Here is a 19,958-nt window from a genome sequence, read left to right as displayed (position 1 = left end):
TTGAAAACAGGTAGTTTATTTGTGCTGAAATCTTCATTTTAACTGTGGCGACTCATCCAATGAGTGAAAGTGGAAAGGTTGGTCCAACGTCTGAGATCCTCTTCTGTCTTTTTTAACAGAGGAGTGTAGTTGAGATTAAAAAGCTCTGACAGCCTTTGGGAAATATTAATACCTAAATATTTTAATGTTGCCTATATGAAATGGGAGGGGGGATTCCTGAGCTGCAGAATCCCAAACCTGCTCAGATAGTGGGAGTGTAGTTGATTTAATCCAGTTTATAGTGTAGTTTGATATTTTGGAAAATGAGTTAATAATGTTAAATGTTTCCTTTAGTGAATTGTAGGGGTCCTGTAAAAGTATGCATGAAGATTTATTTTATGTTGTTAATTTGTATCCTGAATTCCTTTAATTTTGATGTTTTGCTGTATGGCTGCTGCTAGTGGTTCTATAAAGATGACAAATAAGGATGGGGAGAATGGGCATCCTTGTCTGGTTCCCAGATGAAGTGTGAAACTCTGTGAGGTGACCCCATTTGTGATTATTGTGACCCTTGGTGAAGTGCATGTCATGGACTGCTGGACAGTTCCCTGCCTGAACACCAGAGGGCGGTCTGACAGGGTTTCTTTATGTTCCATGTGTTTTTCTTTATGTTGTGTTTGCACGTGTGCTTGCCCCACCCGATCCTTGCCCCCTAGTCTGCAGACATTGTCTGAGGGGTTCCAGTTTTTGATGAATCCTGTTTGGTCTGGGTGGATTAACCACCGGGTCCAGGTGATTTGTTATTGGGCATTTTATTTAGTGCTTTATGGAGTTCATGTTCTTGGGATAGTGTTGGCAGTTTAAGGTTGTTTAGAAAGAGGTCTATATCTGACTGAATAACACTGTGATCAGAGGAGTAAAGGTCACTGTAGAAGTTTTAAAATACAGCATTAATATCCTGTGAATTGTGGAACATTTCACATGTAGAGTTTATTATGGATGGAATAATTGCTTTATTTTTTATGTTGTAGTTGATTTGCTATATACACTATATTGCCAAAAGTATTCGCTCACCTGCCTTGACTCGCATATGAACTTAAGTGACATCCCATTCTTAATCCATAGGGTTCAATATGACGTTGGTCCACCCTTTGCAGCTATAACAGCTTCAACTCTTCTGGGAAGGCTGTCCACAAGGTTTAGGAGTGTGTTTATGGGAATTTTTGACCGTTCTTCCAGAAGCGCATATGTGAGGTCACACACTGATGTTGGACGAGAAGGCCTGGCTCTCAGTCTCCGCTCTAATTCATCCCAAAGGTGTTCTATCGGGTTGAGGTCAGGACTCTGTGCAGGCCAGTCAAGTTCCTCCACACCAGACTCTGTCATCCATGTCTTTATGGACCTTGCTTTGGTCACTGGTGCACAGTCATGTTGGAAGAGGAAGGGGCCAGCTCCAAACTGTTCCCACAAAGTTGGGAGCATGGAATTGTCCAAAATGTCTTGGTATGCTGAAGCATTCAGAGTTCCTTTCACTGGAACTAAGGGGCCAAGCCCAGCTCCTGAAAAACAACCCCACACCATAATCCCCCCTCCACCAAACTTTACACTTGGCACAATGCAGTCAGACAAGTACCGTTCTCCTGGCAACCCCCAAACCCAGACTCCTCCATCAGATTGCCAGATGGAGAAGCGCGATTCGTCACTCCAGAGAACGCGTCTCCACTGCTCTAGAGTCCAGTGGCGGCGTGCTTTACACCACTGCATCCGACGCTTTGTATTGGACTTGGTGATGTATGGCTTGGATGCAGCTGCTCGGCCATGGAAACCCATTCCATGAAGCTCTCTGCGCACTGTTCTTGAGCTAATCTGAAGGCCACATGAAGTTTGGAGGTCTGTAGCGATTGACTCTGCAGAAAGTTGGCGACCTCTTCGCACTATGCGCCTCAGCATCTGCTGACCCTGCTCTGTCAGTTTACGTGGCCTACCACTTCGTGGCTGAGTTGCTGTTGTTCCCAAACACTTCCACGTTCTTATAATACAGCTGACAGTTGACTGTGGAATATTTAGGAGCGAGGAAATTTCACGACTGGATTTGTTGCACAGGTGGCATCCTATCACAGTTCCACGCTGGAATTCACTGAGCTCCTGAGAGCGACCAATTCTTTCACAAATGTTTGTAAAAACAGTCTGCATGCCGAGGTGCTTGATTTTATACACCTGTGGCCATGGAAGTGATTGGAACACCTGATTCTGATTATTTGGATGGGTGAGCGAATACTTTTGGCAATATAGTGTATTTACCTGTTCTGTTGCTATACTGGAACTGTTCATATTTAAGTTGTTGAATGATCATTTGGGTTTTTCTGTGTATAATACTCTCAAATTGCATTTTATAAAAGTTTATTTATTGTGCAGGGTTTAATATGAGTGTGGATGTTTAGTGTGAGGGATATGGGGGCATGGTCACTGATTATGATTAATGATGAATTATGGTCAGTTACATGTTGGGTGAATGAGTTGCTAATGAGGAAAAGATCAATTTGGGAAAAAGTCTGATGGAGTGGGGAACAGTAAGTGTATTCTCTAGACGTGGGGTTATTTATTCTCCAACTGTCATTGAGTCCATGGTGATACATATATTGTTTTATTATTTCAGAAGAGTGCCAATTTCTTGTGTTATCAGAGGAACCTGAGTGGTCGATTTTGGGGTTTATAACAGTGTTGAAGTCACGAGCATTGATGATGTTTGTTGAGTCACATAATAGAGAAAATAGGTTATGAATAACAGATGGATCTTCATTGTTTGGGCCATATATGTTAACAGGTGTAAGCACTGTGTTATTCATTGATGCATTAATGATAATACAGTGGTACCTCGGTTTTCGACCTTAATTCGCTCCTAAAGTCTGGTCGAATACCGATTTGGACATTGATGCCTGATTTACCATTTTCCAGAGACATGGCTACTGAAACTATACCACAACATATAGCATGAGGTTCCAAACACTCACAGATGATGCTTTCAGAACAGATGATTACAGATGCATGGGCATCACTAGGCCATTTTTAGGGGGGCTTTAACATTTCTACTCAGACTGCCGAAAAATTCTGCGATTCTCCATAAACTGTACACAAATTTATGAGTTTTATACATGTACTGAAGCCAAGGGAATAGTGGGAAAGAAGGAGAGAAGCAGGAGGAATGTAGCGAATAAGGAAAACAAGGGCTTAAAAACATTGGTTGATGTGTGTGTGTGTGTGTGTGTGTGTGTGTGCTGTAGTTGAAACACGTAACACAGTGTAAAAAGAAAAACGTGGTGTACGGGGACTAGAACAATAACACATAGAAACAAACAAATACACATATATACAAATACGGTTTAACAAAACGAGGGAGACATTAATGCAGAAAGAGGTTGTACGGTGCGTTGTGCAGAACAGATTTCTGAAAATGAAATAAACTTCTATGTTTTTCAAAGGAATTATGTAAATACTTTTCATCTTTGAAATTAATGCAGAAGAGGAATCCCTTGATTCTTTGTAACCTGGTGGAGGAGATTAACCAGGTATTAGCTATGTGTTCTTTTTGTTTTTGTCATTAATTAATTAATTTTGCCATTAAAACTTTACATTATTTATTTATTTATTTATTAATTAATTAATTAATTAATTAATTAATTAATTAATTAATTAATTAATTAATTAATTAATTTATTTATTTATTTATTTATTTATTTATTTATTTATTTATTTATTTATTTATTCATTCATTCATATTATTTTACATTTTGTAAGTATGATTCTTAATGTGGTCACTTCATGTGGGATGTGGTCATTAGTGGATAAGGTGTTGGACTACTGATTGGACTGCTACAGCTGGACCCAGGGGCGTTTCTAGGATTTGAAAACATCAGGGGCGGAGCCTGAAACATCAGGGGCTAATTAGGGAGAGGGGCTAAGCAAGAATAACACGTTTTGTAAGAGTATTTTTATGTAATATTGTTTAATAATGAACACAAACAGTATGCAACTTTAGAAAATTTCATTCAATCTTTTTTCTGACTCCTCCCATCATTTCAGAGTCTTTCTACTAAAAATGGAGTTCATTAAATTCATTACATTTTCTCTCTCACAGGTATACCATGCAATATTATCTCTGTTACAGCTTGTGTGTGGAGCAGTGTCATGCAGATCCTTTATTATTATTATTATTTTACAATAATCAATATTATAACTGCACCTCATTTCATTCCTCATCTATGCTCCACTACTGTATGGATTATTCTTTCTTTGTTTATTTATTTTTTACAGCCTCTCTTCTCTTCTCTTCTCTTCTCTTCTCTTCTCTTCTCTTCTCTTCTCTTCTCTTCTCTTCTCTTCTCTTCTCTTCTCTTCTCTTCTCTTCTCTTTCTCCTTCTCTTCTCTTCTCTTATTGTTCTCTCATCTCTCATTCTCTCATCTCTCCTGCTGCTTGTATTCTTGTCTACTTCATGTTCTTGGTGACTTTTCTATCCTAGTTCTTTGAGGGTGGAATCATCAGAGAGTATCTCCGACGACTGGACTTGAGTAAAACGGTCAGTTATCATACTAGTATTTCTAGTGCTGAGAATTCCTTTATTAATAGACAGAACAGCTGAATGATGGAGTCTGTTCTGGTCCATTGTTCCCCTAAGTCATGTCTGTATTTTAACTTAAATACTGCATTAGTTGAATAATAGAAAGTCATGATGTTCAGACTGTAATGTCTTAGTGCTTTAACAGTTTAGATTTTATTTACATCTATCTTTAGGATGATTTAATTTAAGGTTTTTCTACATATTGGGTATGGAATAATATTCTAAAGGGTCCTATATGTCAGGGGTTTTCAGAATCAGAGACAGTGGACCTCCGTTTTAACACAAAATACATTTATTAGCCGACTTTTATAAACTGTGTTAACATTAAAAATTAAAAGTTAGAATTTTATCTGAATAATAAGATTGTTGTGATTTCTGACAGATTTTGTTTTGTTGCTGTTGTGCTCAAGGGCTGTAACGTGTTTTAGTCACGTGGTGTGTGAGTGTGTATAGGTGTGTATGTTAGTCACGTGGTGTGTGAGTGTGTATAGGTGTGTATGTTAGTTACATGGTGTGTGAGTGTGTGTGTATAGGTGTGTATGTTAGTTACATGGTGTGTGAGTGTGTGTATAGGTGTGTATGTTAGTCACGTGGTGTGTGAGTGTGTATAGGTGTGTATGTTAGTTAAATGGTGTGTGAGTGTGTGTATGTTAGTTACATGGTGTGTGAGTGTGTGTATAGGTGTGTATGTTAGTTACATGGTGTGTGAGTGTGTGTATAGGTGTGTGTTAGTCACGTGGTGTGTGAGTGTGTATAGGTGTGTATGTTAGTCACATGGTGTGTGAGTGTGTGTGTATAGGTGTGTATGTTAGTCACATGGTGTGTGAGTGTGTATAGGTGTGTATGTTAGTCACGTGGTGTGTGAGTGTGTATAGGTGTGTATGTTAGTTACATGGTGTGTGAGTGTGTGTATAGGTGTGTATGTTAGTCACGTGGTGTGTGAGTGTGTGTATAGGTGTGTATGTTAGTCACATGCTGTGTGAGTGTGTATAGGTGTGTATGTTAGGCACGTGGTGTGTGAGTGTGTATAGGTGTGTATGTTAGTCACATGGTGTGTGAGTGTGTATAGGTGTGTATGTTAGTCACGTGGTGTGTGAGTGTGTGTATAGGTGTGTATGTTAGTCACATGGTGTGTGAGTGTGTATAGGTGTGTATGTTAGTTACATGGTGTGTGAGTGTGTGTGTATAGGTGTGTATGTTAGTCACGTGGTGTGTGAGTGTGTGTATAGGTGTGTATGTTAGTCACGTGGTGTGTGAGTGTGTGTATAGGTGTGTATGTTAGTCACGTGGTGTGTGAGTGTGTGTGTATAGGTGTGTATGTTAGTCACGTGGTGTGTGAGTGTGTGTATAGGTGTGTATGTTAGTCACATGGTGTGTGAGTGTGTGTATAGGTGTGTATGTTAGTCACGTGGTGTGTGAGTGTGTATAGGTGTGTATGTTAGTCACGTGGTGTGTGAGTGTGTGTGTATAGGTGTGTATGTTAGTCACATGGTGTGTGAGTGTGTGTATAGGTGTGTATGTTAGTCACATGGTGTGTGAGTGTGTGTATAGGTGTGTATGTTAGTCACGTGGTGTGTGAGTGTGTGTGTATAGGTGTGTATGTTAGTCACATGGTGTGTGAGTGTGTGTATAGGTGTGTATGTTAGTTACATGGTGTGTGAGTGTGTGTATAGGTGTGTATGTTAGTCACGTGGTGTGTGAGTGTGTGTATAGGTGTGTATGTTAGTCACATGGTGTGTGAGTGTGTATAGGTGTGTATGTTAGTCACGTGGTGTGTGAGTGTGTATAGGTGTGTATGTTAGTTACATGGTGTGTGAGTGTGTGTGTATAGGTGTGTATGTTAGTTACATGGTGTGTGAGTGTGTATAGGTGTGTATGTTAGTCACTTGGTGTGTGAGTGTGTGTATAGGTGTGTATGTTAGTTACATGGTGTGTGAGTGTGTGTATAGGTGTGTATGTTAGTCACGTGGTGTGTGAGTGTGTGTATAGGTGTGTATGTTAGTTACATGGTGTGTGAGTGTGTATAGGTGTGTATGTTAGTCACGTGGTGTGTGAGTGTGTGTATAGGTGTGTATGTTAGTTACATGGTGTGTGAGTGTGTATAGGTGTGTATGTTAGTTACATGGTGTGTGAGTGTGTGTGTATAGGTGTGTATGTTAGTTACATGGTGTGTGAGTGTGTATAGGTGTGTATGTTAGTTACATGGTGTGTGAGTGTGTATAAGTGTGTATGTTAGTCACGTGGTGTGTGAGTGTGTATAGGTGTGTATGTTAGTCACGTGGTGTGTGAGTGTGTATAGGTGTGTATGTTAGTCACATGGTGTGTGAGTGTGTGTGTATAGGTGTGTATGTTAGTCACGTGGTGTGTGAGTGTGTGTATAGGTGTGTATGTTAGTCACGTGGTGTGTGAGTGTGTATAGGTGTGTATGTTAGTCACGTGGTGTGTGAGTGTGTGTATAGGTGTGTGTTAGTCACGTGGTGTGTGAGTGTGTGTATAGGTGTGTATGTTAGTTACATGGTGTGTGAGTGTGTATAGGTGTGTATGTTAGTTACATGGTGTGTGAGTGTGTGTGTATAGGTGTGTATGTTAGTCACTTGGTGTGTGAGTGTGTATAGGTGTGTATGTTAGTCACGTGGTGTGTGAGTGTGTGTATGTTAGTCACATGGTGTGTGAGTGTGTATAGGTGTGTATTTTAGTCACATGGTGTGTGAGTGTGTGTGTATAGGTGTGTATGTTAGTCACGTGGTGTGTGAGTGTGTGTATAGGTGTGTATGTTAGTCACATGGTGTGTGAGTGTGTGTATAGGTGTGTATGTTAGTCACGTGGTGTGTGAGTGTGTGTATAGGTGTGTATGTTAGTTACATGGTGTGTGAGTGTGTGTGTATAGGTGTGTATGTTAGTCACGTGGTGTGTGAGTGTGTGTATAGGTGTGTATGTTAGTCACATGGTGTGTGAGTGTGTGTATAGGTGTGTATGTTAGTTACATGGTGTGTGAGTGTGTGTATAGGTGTGTATGTTAGTTACATGGTGTGTGAGTGTGTATAGGTGTGTATGTTAGTCACTTGGTGTGTGAGTGTGTGTATAGGTGTGTATGTTAGTTACATGGTGTGTGAGTGTGTGTATAGGTGTGTATGTTAGTCACGTGGTGTGTGAGTGTGTGTATAGGTGTGTATGTTAGTTACATGGTGTGTGAGTGTGTGTGTATAGGTGTGTATGTTAGTCACGTGGTGTGTGAGTGTGTGTATAGGTGTGTATGTTAGTTACATGGTGTGTGAGTGTGTGTGTATAGGTGTGTATGTTAGTCACGTGGTGTGTGAGTGTGTGTGTATAGGTGTGTATGTTAGTTACATGGTGTGTGAGTGTGTATAGGTGTGTATGTTAGTTACATGGTGTGTGAGTGTGTGTGTATAGGTGTGTATGTTAGTCACTTGGTGTGTGAGTGTGTATAGGTGTGTATGTTAGTCACATGGTGTGTGAGTGTGTATAGGTGTGTATTTTAGTCACATGGTGTGTGAGTGTGTGTGTATAGGTGTGTATGTTAGTCACGTGGTGTGTGAGTGTGTGTATAGGTGTGTATGTTAGTCACGTGGTGTGTGAGTGTGTGTATAGGTGTGTATGTTAGTCACATGGTGTGTGAGTGTGTGTATAGGTGTGTATGTTAGTCACGTGGTGTGTGAGTGTGTGTATAGGTGTGTATGTTAGTTACATGGTGTGTGAGTGTGTATAGGTGTGTATGTTAGTTACATGGTGTGTGAGTGTGTGTGTATAGGTGTGTATGTTAGTCACTTGGTGTGTGAGTGTGTATAGGTGTGTATGTTAGTCACATGGTGTGTGAGTGTGTGTATAGGTGTGTATGTTAGTCACGTGGTGTGTGAGTGTGTGTGTATAGGTGTGTATGTTAGTCACTTGGTGTGTGAGTGTGTGTATAGGTGTGTATGTTAGTTACATGGTGTGTGAGTGTGTGTATAGGTGTGTATGTTAGTCACGTGGTGTGTGAGTGTGTATAGGTGTGTATGTTAGTCACATGGTGTGTGAGTGTGTGTATAGGTGTGTATGTTAGTCACGTGGTGTGTGAGTGTGTATAGGTGTGTATGTTAGTTACATGGTGTGTGAGTGTGTATAGGTGTGTATGTTAGTTACATGGTGTGTGAGTGTGTGTGTATAGGTGTGTATGTTAGTCACGTGGTGTGTGAGTGTGTGTATAGGTGTGTACGTTAGTCACATGGTGTGTGAGTGTGTATAGGTGTGTATGTTAGTCACGTGGTGTGTGAGTGTGTATAGGTGTGTATGTTAGTTACATGGTGTGTGAGTGTGTGTATAGGTGTGTATGTTAGTCACGTGGTGTGTGAGTGTGTGTATAGGTGTGTATGTTAGTCACATGGTGTGTGAGTGTGTGTATAGGTGTGTATGTTAGTCACGTGGTGTGTGAGTGTGTATAGGTGTGTATGTTAGTCACATGGTGTGTGAGTGTGTATAGGTGTGTATGTTAGTCACGTGGTGTGTGAGTGTGTGTATAGGTGTGTATGTTAGTCACGTGGTGTGTGAGTGTGTATAGGTGTGTATGTTAGTCACGTGGTGTGTGAGTGTGTGTGTATAGGTGTGTATGTTAGTTACATGGTGTGTGAGTGTGTATAGGTGTGTATGTTAGTTACATGGTGTGTGAGTGTGTGTGTATAGGTGTGTATGTTAGTCACTTGGTGTGTGAGTGTGTATAGGTGTGTATGTTAGTCACGTGGTGTGTGAGTGTGTGTGTATAGGTGTGTATGTTAGTTACATGGTGTGTGAGTGTGTATAGGTGTGTATGTTAGTTACATGGTGTGTGAGTGTGTGTGTATAGGTGTGTATGTTAGTCACGTGGTGTGTGAGTGTGTGTATAGGTGTGTATGTTAGTCACATGGTGTGTGAGTGTGTATAGGTGTGTATGTTAGTCACGTGGTGTGTGAGTGTGTGTATAGGTGTGTATGTTAGTCACGTGGTGTGTGAGTGTGTGTATAGGTGTGTATGTTAGTCACATGGTGTGTGAGTGTGTATAGGTGTGTATGTTAGTCACGTGGTGTGTGAGTGTGTGTATAGGTGTGTATGTTAGTCACATGGTGTGTGAGTGTGTATAGGTGTGTATGTTAGTCACGTGGTGTGTGAGTGTGTGTATAGGTGTGTATGTTAGTCACATGGTGTGTGAGTGTGTATAGGTGTGTATGTTAGTCACATGGTGTGTGAGTGTGTGTATAGGTGTGTATGTTAGTCACATGGTGTGTGAGTGTGTGTGTATAGGTGTGTATGTTAGTCACATGGTGTGTGAGTGTGTGTATAGGTGTGTATGTTAGTCACATGGTGTGTGAGTGTGTGTAGGTGTGTATGTTAGTCACTTGGTGTGTGAGTGTGTATAGGTGTGTATGTTAGTCACATGCTGTGTGTGTGTGTATAGGTGTGTATGTTAGTCACATGGTGTGTGAGTGTGTGTAGGTGTGTATGTTAGTCACGTGGTGTGTGAGTGTGTATAGGTGTGTATGTTAGTCACGTGGTGTGTGAGTGTGTGTGTATAGGTGTGTATGTTAGTCACTTGGTGTGTGAGTGTGTATAGGTGTGTATGTTAGTTACATGGTGTGTGAGTGTGTATAGGTGTGTATGTTAGTTACATGGTGTGTGAGTGTGTATAGGTGTGTATGTTAGTCACGTGGTGTGTGAGTGTGTGTGTATAGGTGTGTATGTTAGTTACATGGTGTGTGAGTGTGTATAGGTGTGTATGTTAGTTACATGGTGTGTGAGTGTGTATAGGTGTGTATGTTAGTTACATGGTGTGTGAGTGTGTGTGTATAGGTGTGTATGTTAGTCACATGGTGTGTGAGTGTGTATAGGTGTGTATGTTAGTTACATGGTGTGTGAGTGTGTGTGTATAGGTGTGTATGTTAGTTACATGGTGTGTGAGTGTGTATAGGTGTGTATGTTAGTTACATGGTGTGTGAGTGTGTGTGTATAGGTGTGTATGTTAGTCACGTGGTGTGTGAGTGTGTGTATAGGTGTGTATGTTAGTCACATGGTGTGTGAGTGTGTGTATAGGTGTGTATGTTAGTCACATGGTGTGTGAGTGTGTGTGTATAGGTGTGTATGTTAGTCACGTGGTGTGTGAGTGTGTGTATAGGTGTGTATGTTAGTTACATGGTGTGTGAGTGTGTATAGGTGTGTATGTTAGTTACATGGTGTGTGAGTGTGTGTATAGGTGTGTATGTTAGTTACATGGTGTGTGAGTGTGTATAGGTGTGTATGTTAGTCACGTGGTGTGTGAGTGTGTGTATAGGTGTGTATGTTAGTCACATGGTGTGTGAGTGTGTGTATAGGTGTGTATGTTAGTCACATGGTGTGTGAGTGTGTATAGGTGTGTATGTTAGTTACATGGTGTGTGAGTGTGTGTGTATAGGTGTGTATGTTAGTCACGTGGTGTGTGAGTGTGTGTATAGGTGTGTATGTTAGTTACATGGTGTGTGAGTGTGTGTGTATAGGTGTGTATGTTAGTCACGTGGTGTGTGAGTGTGTGTATAGGTGTGTATGTTAGTTACATGGTGTGTGAGTGTGTGTGTATAGGTGTGTATGTTAGTCACGTGGTGTGTGAGTGTGTATAGGTGTGTATGTTAGTTACATGGTGTGTGAGTGTGTATAGGTGTGTATGTTAGTTACATGGTGTGTGAGTGTGTGTGTATAGGTGTGTATGTTAGTCACATGGTGTGTGAGTGTGTGTGTATAGGTGTGTATGTTAGTTACATGGTGTGTGAGTGTGTGTATAGGTGTGTATGTTAGTTACATGGTGTGTGAGTGTGTGTGTATAGGTGTGTATGTTAGTCACATGGTGTGTGAGTGTGTGTGTATAGGTGTGTATGTTAGTCACGTGGTGTGTGAGTGTGTGTATAGGTGTGTATGTTAGTCACATGGTGTGTGAGTGTGTGTGTATAGGTGTGTATGTTAGTCACGTGGTGTGTGAGTGTGTGTATAGGTGTGTATGTTAGTCACATGGTGTGTGAGTGTGTATAGGTGTGTATGTTAGTCACGTGGTGTGTGAGTGTGTATAGGTGTGTATGTTAGTCACATGGTGTGTGAGTGTGTGTAGGTGTGTATGTTAGTTACATGGTGTGTGAGTGTGTGTAGGTGTGTATGTTAGTTACATGGTGTGTGAGTGTGTGTGTATAGGTGTGTATGTTAGTCACTTGGTGTGTGAGTGTGTGTATAGGTGTGTATGTTAGTCACGTGGTGTGTGAGTGTGTGTATAAGTGTGTATGTTAGTTACATGGTGTGTGAGTGTGTATAGGTGTGTATGTTAGTCACGTGGTGTGTGTGTGTATAGGTGTGTATGTTAGTCACGTGGTGTGTGAGTGTGTGTATAGGTGTGTATTTTAGTCACATGGTGTGTGAGTGTGTGTGTATAGGTGTGTATGTTAGTCACATGGTGTGTGAGTGTGTGTGTATAGGTGTGTATGTTAGTCACTTGGTGTGTGAGTGTGTATAGGTGTGTATGTTAGTCACGTGGTGTGTGAGTGTGTGTATAAGTGTGTATGTTAGTTACATGGTGTGTGAGTGTGTATAGGTGTGTATGTTAGTCACGTGGTGTGTGAGTGTGTGTATAAGTGTGTATGTTAGTCACGTGGTGTGTGAGTGTGTATAGGTGTGTATGTTAGTCACATGGTGTGTGAGTGTGTGTGTATAGGTGTGTATGTTAGTCACATGGTGTGTGAGTGTGTGTAGGTGTGTATGTTAGTCACATGGTGTGTGAGTGTGTGTATAGGTGTGTATGTTAGTTACATGGTGTGTGAGTGTGTGTGTATAGGTGTGTATGTTAGTCACGTGGTGTGTGAGTGTGTGTATAGGTGTGTATGTTAGTCACGTGGTGTGTGAGTGTGTATAGGTGTGTATGTTAGTTACATGGTGTGTGAGTGTGTGTGTATAGGTGTGTATGTTAGTCACTTGGTGTGTGAGTGTGTATAGGTGTGTATGTTAGTCACATGGTGTGTGAGTGTGTATAGGTGTGTATGTTAGTCACGTGGTGTGTGAGTGTGTGTATAGGTGTGTATGTTAGTCACATGGTGTGTGAGTGTGTATAGGTGTGTATGTTAGTCACATGGTGTGTGAGTGTGTGTATAGGTGTGTATGTTAGTCACATGGTGTGTGAGTGTGTGTATAGGTGTGTATGTTAGTCACGTGGTGTGTGAGTGTGTGTATAGGTGTGTATGTTAGTCACGTGGTGTGTGAGTGTGTGTATAGGTGTGTATGTTAGTCACGTGGTGTGTGAGTGTGTGTATAGGTGTGTATGTTAGTCACGTGGTGTGTGAGTGTGTATAGGTGTGTATGTTAGTCACGTGGTGTGTGAGTGTGTATAGGTGTGTATGTTAGTCACGTGGTGTGTGAGTGTGTGTGTATAGGTGTGTATGTTAGTCACATGGTGTGTGAGTGTGTGTGTATAGGTGTGTATGTTAGTCACGTGGTGTGTGAGTGTGTGTATAGGTGTGTATGTTAGTCACATGGTGTGTGAGTGTGTGTGTATAGGTGTGTATGTTAGTCACGTGGTGTGTGAGTGTGTATAGGTGTGTATGTTAGTCACGTGGTGTGTGAGTGTGTGTATAGGTGTGTATGTTAGTCACATGGTGTGTGAGTGTGTGTATAGGTGTGTATGTTAGTCACATGGTGTGTGAGTGTGTGTATAGGTGTGTATGTTAGTCACGTGGTGTGTGAGTGTGTATAGGTGTGTATGTTAGTCACGTGGTGTGTGAGTGTGTGTATAGGTGTGTATGTTAGTCACGTGGTGTGTGAGTGTGTGTATAGGTGTGTATGTTAGTCACGTGGTGTGTGAGTGTGTATAGGTGTGTATGTTAGTCACATGGTGTGTGAGTGTGTGTATAGGTGTGTATGTTAGTCACGTGGTGTGTGTGTGTGTATAGGTGTGTGTGTTAGTCACGTGGTGTGTGAGTGTGTGTATAGGTGTGTATGTTAGTCACATGGTGTGTGAGTGTGTGTATAGGTGTGTATGTTAGTCACGTGGTGTGTGAGTGTGTGTATAGGTGTGTATGTTAGTCACGTGGTGTGTGAGTGTGTGTATAGGTGTGTATGTTAGTCACGTGGTGTGTGAGTGTGTGTATAGGTGTGTATGTTAGTCACATGGTGTGTGAGTGTGTGTATAGGTGTGTATGTTAGTTACATGGTGTGTGAGTGTGTGTATAGGTGTGTATGTTAGTCACGTGGTGTGTGAGTGTGTATAGGTGTGTATGTTAGTCACGTGGTGTGTGAGTGTGTGTATAGGTGTGTATGTTAGTCACGTGGTGTGTGAGTGTGTGTATAGGTGTGTATGTTAGTCACGTGGTGTGTGAGTGTGTGTATAGGTGTGTATGTTAGTCACGTGGTGTGTGAGTGTGTATAGGTGTGTATGTTAGTCACGTGGTGTGTGAGTGTGTGTATAGGTGTGTATGTTAGTCACGTGGTGTGTGAGTGTGTATAGGTGTGTATGTTAGTCACGTGGTGTGTGAGTGTGTGTATAGGTGTGTATGTTAGTCACGTGGTGTGTGAGTGTGTGTATAGGTGTGTATGTTAGTCACGTGGTGTGTGAGTGTGTGTGTATAGGTGTGTATGTTAGTCACATGGTGTGTGAGTGTGTGTATAGGTGTGTATGTTAGTCACGTGGTGTGTGAGTGTGTGTATAGGTGTGTATGTTAGTCACGTGGTGTGTGAGTGTGTGTATAGGTGTGTATGTTAGTCACGTGGTGTGTGAGTGTGTGTATAGGTGTGTATGTTAGTCACGTGGTGTGTGAGTGTGTATAGGTGTGTATGTTAGTCACGTGGTGTGTGAGTGTGTGTATAGGTGTGTATGTTAGTCACGTGGTGTGTGAGTGTGTATAGGTGTGTATGTTAGTCACATGGTGTGTGAGTGTGTGTGTATAGGTGTGTATGTTAGTCACATGGTGTGTGAGTGTGTATAGGTGTGTATGTTAGTCACGTGGTGTGTGAGTGTGTGTATAGGTGTGTATGTTAGTCACGTGGTGTGTGAGTGTGTGTATAGGTGTGTATGTTAGTCACGTGGTGTGTGAGTGTGTGTATAGGTGTGTATGTTAGTCACGTGGTGTGTGAGTGTGTGTATAGGTGTGTATGTTAGTCACGTGGTGTGTGAGTGTGTGTATAGGTGTGTATGTTAGTCACGTGGTGTGTGAGTGTGTATAGGTGTGTATGTTAGTCACGTGGTGTGTGAGTGTGTGTATAGGTGTGTATGTTAGTCACGTGGTGTGTGAGTGTGTATAGGTGTGTATGTTAGTCACGTGGTGTGTGAGTGTGTGTATAGGTGTGTATGTTAGTCACGTGGTGTGTGAGTGTGTGTATAGGTGTGTATGTTAGTCACGTGGTGTGTGAGTGTGTGTATAGGTGTGTTCGACTTAAAGCGGCGCTGTGCTGGCCGATGGAAATACGTTTAAATACTTTTGAACATGTATTTCAAGATAATCTTGAACATTCTGGAAAAAAAAGGAAGTGCAATAATTAAGCAATATTTTTTCTTACCCCTTCCGTGCCAAAATGAGGAAAAAATCATGACATACCGCTCACAGTAATCTTGACCGGATCACTGAGGTCTGTGTAGTAGTAGCGAGTGTCACCGTAGTCGTCGAAGTTCAGCCTAGATGCCCGACACTGGTATTCTGTTTCTCCTGCATTATCGACTGTCACTTTAAATGTGTTTTCTTGTTCACTGTTCAGATTCTGTTTCTGATTTTTTTTGTACCAGTCAAACACCCATCCAGTCCCCTGCTGCAGCTCACAGCTCAGAGTGACGGTGTCTCCAGTGTAGACGGAGCTCTGAGGATTCACTCTCACAGTCGCTTTGGGTTTTGCTGTTGGTATGAAATGATGAAGGAGTCAGAGCTGCTTTTCACTTTACAACATAAGCAGTAGATTCACTGTGTCTAACAGATGCTTTGTGTCTAAAACAAACATTTATATTTAATATTTGATACCAGATGTTACAGTTGTATGTTTTCTTACACGGCTGGTAGTCAGTTTATTTTCTATGGAACAAAGTTCATGATTGAATTGAAGTGTTTTGTGTTTTTTAGATTTTATTTTATGTATTCTCACCACCATCTGAACATATCTGCAATTCCCTAAAAATGATTAAAATGATCAAAAATATTATTCATATAGTAAAACCATGACAGAGGACTTTTTCATTCTCCTTAAAGACACAGAAGAGACACACAGTTGAGAGTTTATTTATTATTATTATTATTATTATTATTATTATTATTATTATTATTATTATTATTAATTATTTATTATTTATCTCCGTTTAGAGGATCACTTCACATGACAGTTCAGATATTTGAAAGTTTATTCTATCTGACTTTTGGCTTTTTTTAAAAAAATGTAAGTAATTCTATTATTATGCTAGTTAATGAATGTATATGAAGCAGACTAGAAAAATTCATTAGAAATTTCTACAACTGGATGCTCCTGTGCATCACATCATCATTAAAACAGGGGAGTGCTTATACATTTTATAAAATTTTACAAGTTATTAAATATTTAAATGACTTAATTCAAATACATTAATAGAAATATAGCCAACAGAACAGAAGTGAATCAGGGATCATTTCCACAGTGGTGTTTGTGTAAACAGACATCAGTCAAGTGAAGAGAAGATAATGAGGCATGTATTTAAATGCTGTGAGGGATTTCTACCTCAGGTGATGAGACAGAGACTGATGTGGATGATGCTGATCATCAAAAACTCTCAAAAGTACTGAATTTTCAGATAAAACCTTATAATTTCAATGTCTTCTAGGAAAATCTGAATCCTAATAAATAATGTTAACATATTAAATAAGAAATAAAAACACACACACTCACCTGATACAGTCAGTGTAACAGCATCACTGATCTCTGAGCTCTGAGAGTCTCTCCCCTTTATACTGCAGGTGTAGGTACCACTGTCTTTAACAGACTGGATTTTGACGACCTGCTTTGTGTTGTCTGTGGAGAATCTCTCTCTTCCATCTTCACTATTAATTAGCTTCCAGCTGTAAGTCCCCTGAGTGTCTCCTCCTCCCTGTATGTCACATCTGACAGTAACAATCTCTCCAATGAACACATGTGTATCAGGCTTTATGGACACCACAGCTTTAGGACTCCCTATAAAACATTCTGTTATTAATAAACCTTACATAAAGTCATTCCCAAGTCTACACTACTAATATCATGTTTAGAGTGAGTATGAGTACATGTTTTTGTTACTTGTTGATACTGATATGTGTAACCTGCTTAATATTAAGAAATAAGGGGCATCATGGAGCATTTTATTTAGTACTACTTGTGCTGTTTTATATTTAACATTTAAGCAGCATAAAATCTTTTGACAATAAAACAATTTACTGCATTTATAAACTGCATTTACAAACTTAACTGCAAATCTCCAGACAATATAAAGGATAAACTATATATAAATCACCTTGAGCCTGGGCCACTGGTATAAGTGAAATCAGCACTAAAAAGGAAACAGAAACAGAACATGACATAAATATGTTAATAAGTTGGATGTTATTAAAGGTCTGTACTCTCTTGTTGGAGTAAGAGATTCTGGTCCATTTTCTCATTTAGTGGTTCCACTTTACTGTTTATCTCCTGTCCACCTAAAGTCAGGACCATGAAGGAGAAAATTCTGCAATTCTAACTAATATCATCATTTCTGTACTTAAGCGCTCAGTTAATTACAGGCTTATCTATTTATCTTACACCTGCACTGTGATAGTAATGGTTCAGTATGAGCTTGTCTAAGTGGCTGATGGAAATTGTAGAATTGAAGATTAGAAACAGAATGTCTGGTCTGATGAATCATGATTTCTGTACCATGATGTAGATGATCAGGATTTAGTGTCTACAGCATGAATCCATGACACCAACCTGCATGTGAACAGTTCAGGCTGCTCGTGGCGGTCTAGGAATGTTTTCTTGATACACTTTTCATCCCTTAATACCAGTCAGACATTGTTTGAAGTTTGATCCATTTATGAACAAAATTTACAGCTAACTCCAGCGTTATACTGCACCATATAACAAAGCACAAAGTCCTTGCAAACTCATGCCATGAAGAAAACAATGAGTTCAGTGTATTTCAGTGGCCTCTACAGTCACCAGATCTGAATCTGATCACAACCTTTGGGATGTGGTAGAATGTACAATAACAGTATAGTCATAGTATAATATACCCAGTAATAGTAAGAGTATAGTGTTCCAGTAAAGTGTTCCTAATAAAGTGACCAGTAAAGATAGAAGTTCTTCACACCATCTTCACACCTCGCTTCTTCACAGCTGAATTTGCACCAGAGAACGGCTCCCAGAAACAATTATTGCACTTATATTTAATATGAAAATAATAATTATTGATAATTAGTAAATAATAAAATGATTAGTGATTATTTTAAAATAAGTTAAAAATAATAGTTATGCATTAGTTCATTAATTACAGAAAATTAATGAACTAATGCAGAAAAGATAAATGCCCTGCTGAGAGAGGTCTGAGTAGAATGGCCAGAGTGTTTCTGGCTTGTATATGAGAGTGTGTGTGTGTGTGTGTGTGTGTGTGTGTATGTGTGTGTGTGTGTGTGTGTGTGTGTGTGTGTGTGTATGTGTGTGTGTGTGTGTGTGTGTATCGACTTCTGTATTTCCTGATCTGTGATGCTACAGGAGACCCAGCAGACGGTGCTGTTCTTTTTCTTTTTAGAAGATGTGTGTGAATGTGGAGACAAATAGAGGCTAGCTCAGGTGCCTTTCTTAAATGTAATGCATCTTGTAGTCAGTGGATTAAGATTCACTTGATCATTACAAATAAAACCAGCATTATTTTATTATTTTAGGGCCAATTAAAATTCTATTCATTAATTTTTTTATGTGCTAACTAAATTTGCATAATTGCCAAATAATTTTTTAGTATTTTTTTTTAAATTATAAGTCTTAATTCATGTGCACTTAAATTTCATTTTTAATACGAAACTTCAGACAATCAGCCCTATTTATTTATTTATTTATTTATTTATTAATTAATTAATTATCATTTTCCATTTTCTTTGTTTTGCTCTGTTGTATTTTGGAATATTAGTCTGCTTGTTCAGATATATGAAAAAGTGTGTTTGAGTGTTTGATGCTGATTAATGATGAATCATAAAATTGCTGCTACAAAATTATTGACCACTGGGTCATACAGAGGATTAGTAACATATGTAGTTATGTTTTAAAGGTTTAGTGAAAATGTCATTTTTATCCATTGGCTTATTGCAGTTTTTGCACTGTAGGTGATATTTTGCGGCTGGTTATGGAAAGTCCATTATAATAACTAAAGTCAGTAACATCACAAAGAGAGAGAATTAAGAGAGTCCATTAGGACAGAGGACCAATTTATAGGTTGTTTTAGGTTAAGAATCTTGTTTTAGGGATGGTCTGGAGGTATGTTGGACACCAGACAACATGAAGAGTAAACTGTGGACAACAGAACTTTGAGTTATGGACACTGAGGGAAGAATGGACTGAAGGAATCCTAATTCACCTAATTCATCTTAGAAACTTTACTTGAAAGTGAGGTTGGAGCTAATGACAGATGACATTTCTACCTGGATATCAGCACCAAATATACACCTGGGTAAAACAGTGAATGAGGACAGTGACCCAACTCATCACTGACCTTCTAGCTTATAATATCAGACCCCTTTTCCTTTCTCACTTACAGGTGAGTTCTGGATCACCAAAAGACTCCGTAGTGGGAGAAATTGACCAGTGGTTCCCCTCCATACAGAGACAGACAGTGTGGGGTTAGGCTTCAGTTTATGGTTAGGTTTAGGTTAGGTTTATGATACTCATTCATTAGAAGAGAAATATATGAAGTCTCTGGCGATAATAAACAGTCCATCAGGGTCAGCACTCTGCAGCTCATAGCCCCATATATTTCACACAGTGCCTCCTTATCTTTGGCACTTATGGGAATGCACCACAAGCCTCCACTGGATTTCCACATGATCCTCCACATGGTCCTCGAGAGGGAAGAACCAGTAAACTGAATGGGTGAATAATAATTCATATGGTGTATTTTATCCTCAATGCCTATATATACAAGTTATGACTTTAAAGGATTGTCAGTTATGTCAGTGGTATTAAATTTATCCACATTATCAACAGTTAAAAAGTTAAAAGTTATTGATTGCTTTCACACGTCCATCTTCACACCTCCTCCACTTCTTCACAGCTGAATTTGTACCACTGCATTAAAATAGAAAATAAACCAAATCCTCAAACTGCTCTCTGCTCTCAGGCCCCTAAGAGTGTCACTGCTCTGTCTGTGGACAGGACTAATGAGAA

General features: G+C 40.0%; 1 protein-coding gene across 1 annotated transcript in view; it reads right to left on the bottom strand.

The window, feature by feature from the left end:
• The window catches only part of LOC131355682 (Fc receptor-like protein 2), a 59,854-nt gene extending 42,340 nt beyond the window's left edge, over positions 1-17,514 (bottom strand). Inside the window, exons 1-2 of the mRNA XM_058394106.1 lie at positions 17,062-17,514; positions 16,464-16,745 (exon numbers count right to left, since the gene is read on the bottom strand). Of these exons, the coding sequence (XP_058250089.1) occupies positions 16,464-16,745; positions 17,062-17,206 (427 nt within the window). The 5' untranslated portion in view covers positions 17,207-17,514. The remainder of the gene's footprint in view (positions 1-16,463; positions 16,746-17,061) is intronic.
• Between the last annotated feature and the right edge of the window lie 2,444 nt (positions 17,515-19,958).

The sequence above is a fragment of the Hemibagrus wyckioides genome, linkage group LG07, assembly GCF_019097595.1.
Source record: "Hemibagrus wyckioides isolate EC202008001 linkage group LG07, SWU_Hwy_1.0, whole genome shotgun sequence".
NCBI classification, from domain to species: domain Eukaryota; kingdom Metazoa; phylum Chordata; class Actinopteri; order Siluriformes; family Bagridae; genus Hemibagrus; species Hemibagrus wyckioides.
This window is presented reverse-complemented; position numbering and strand designations above follow the sequence as displayed.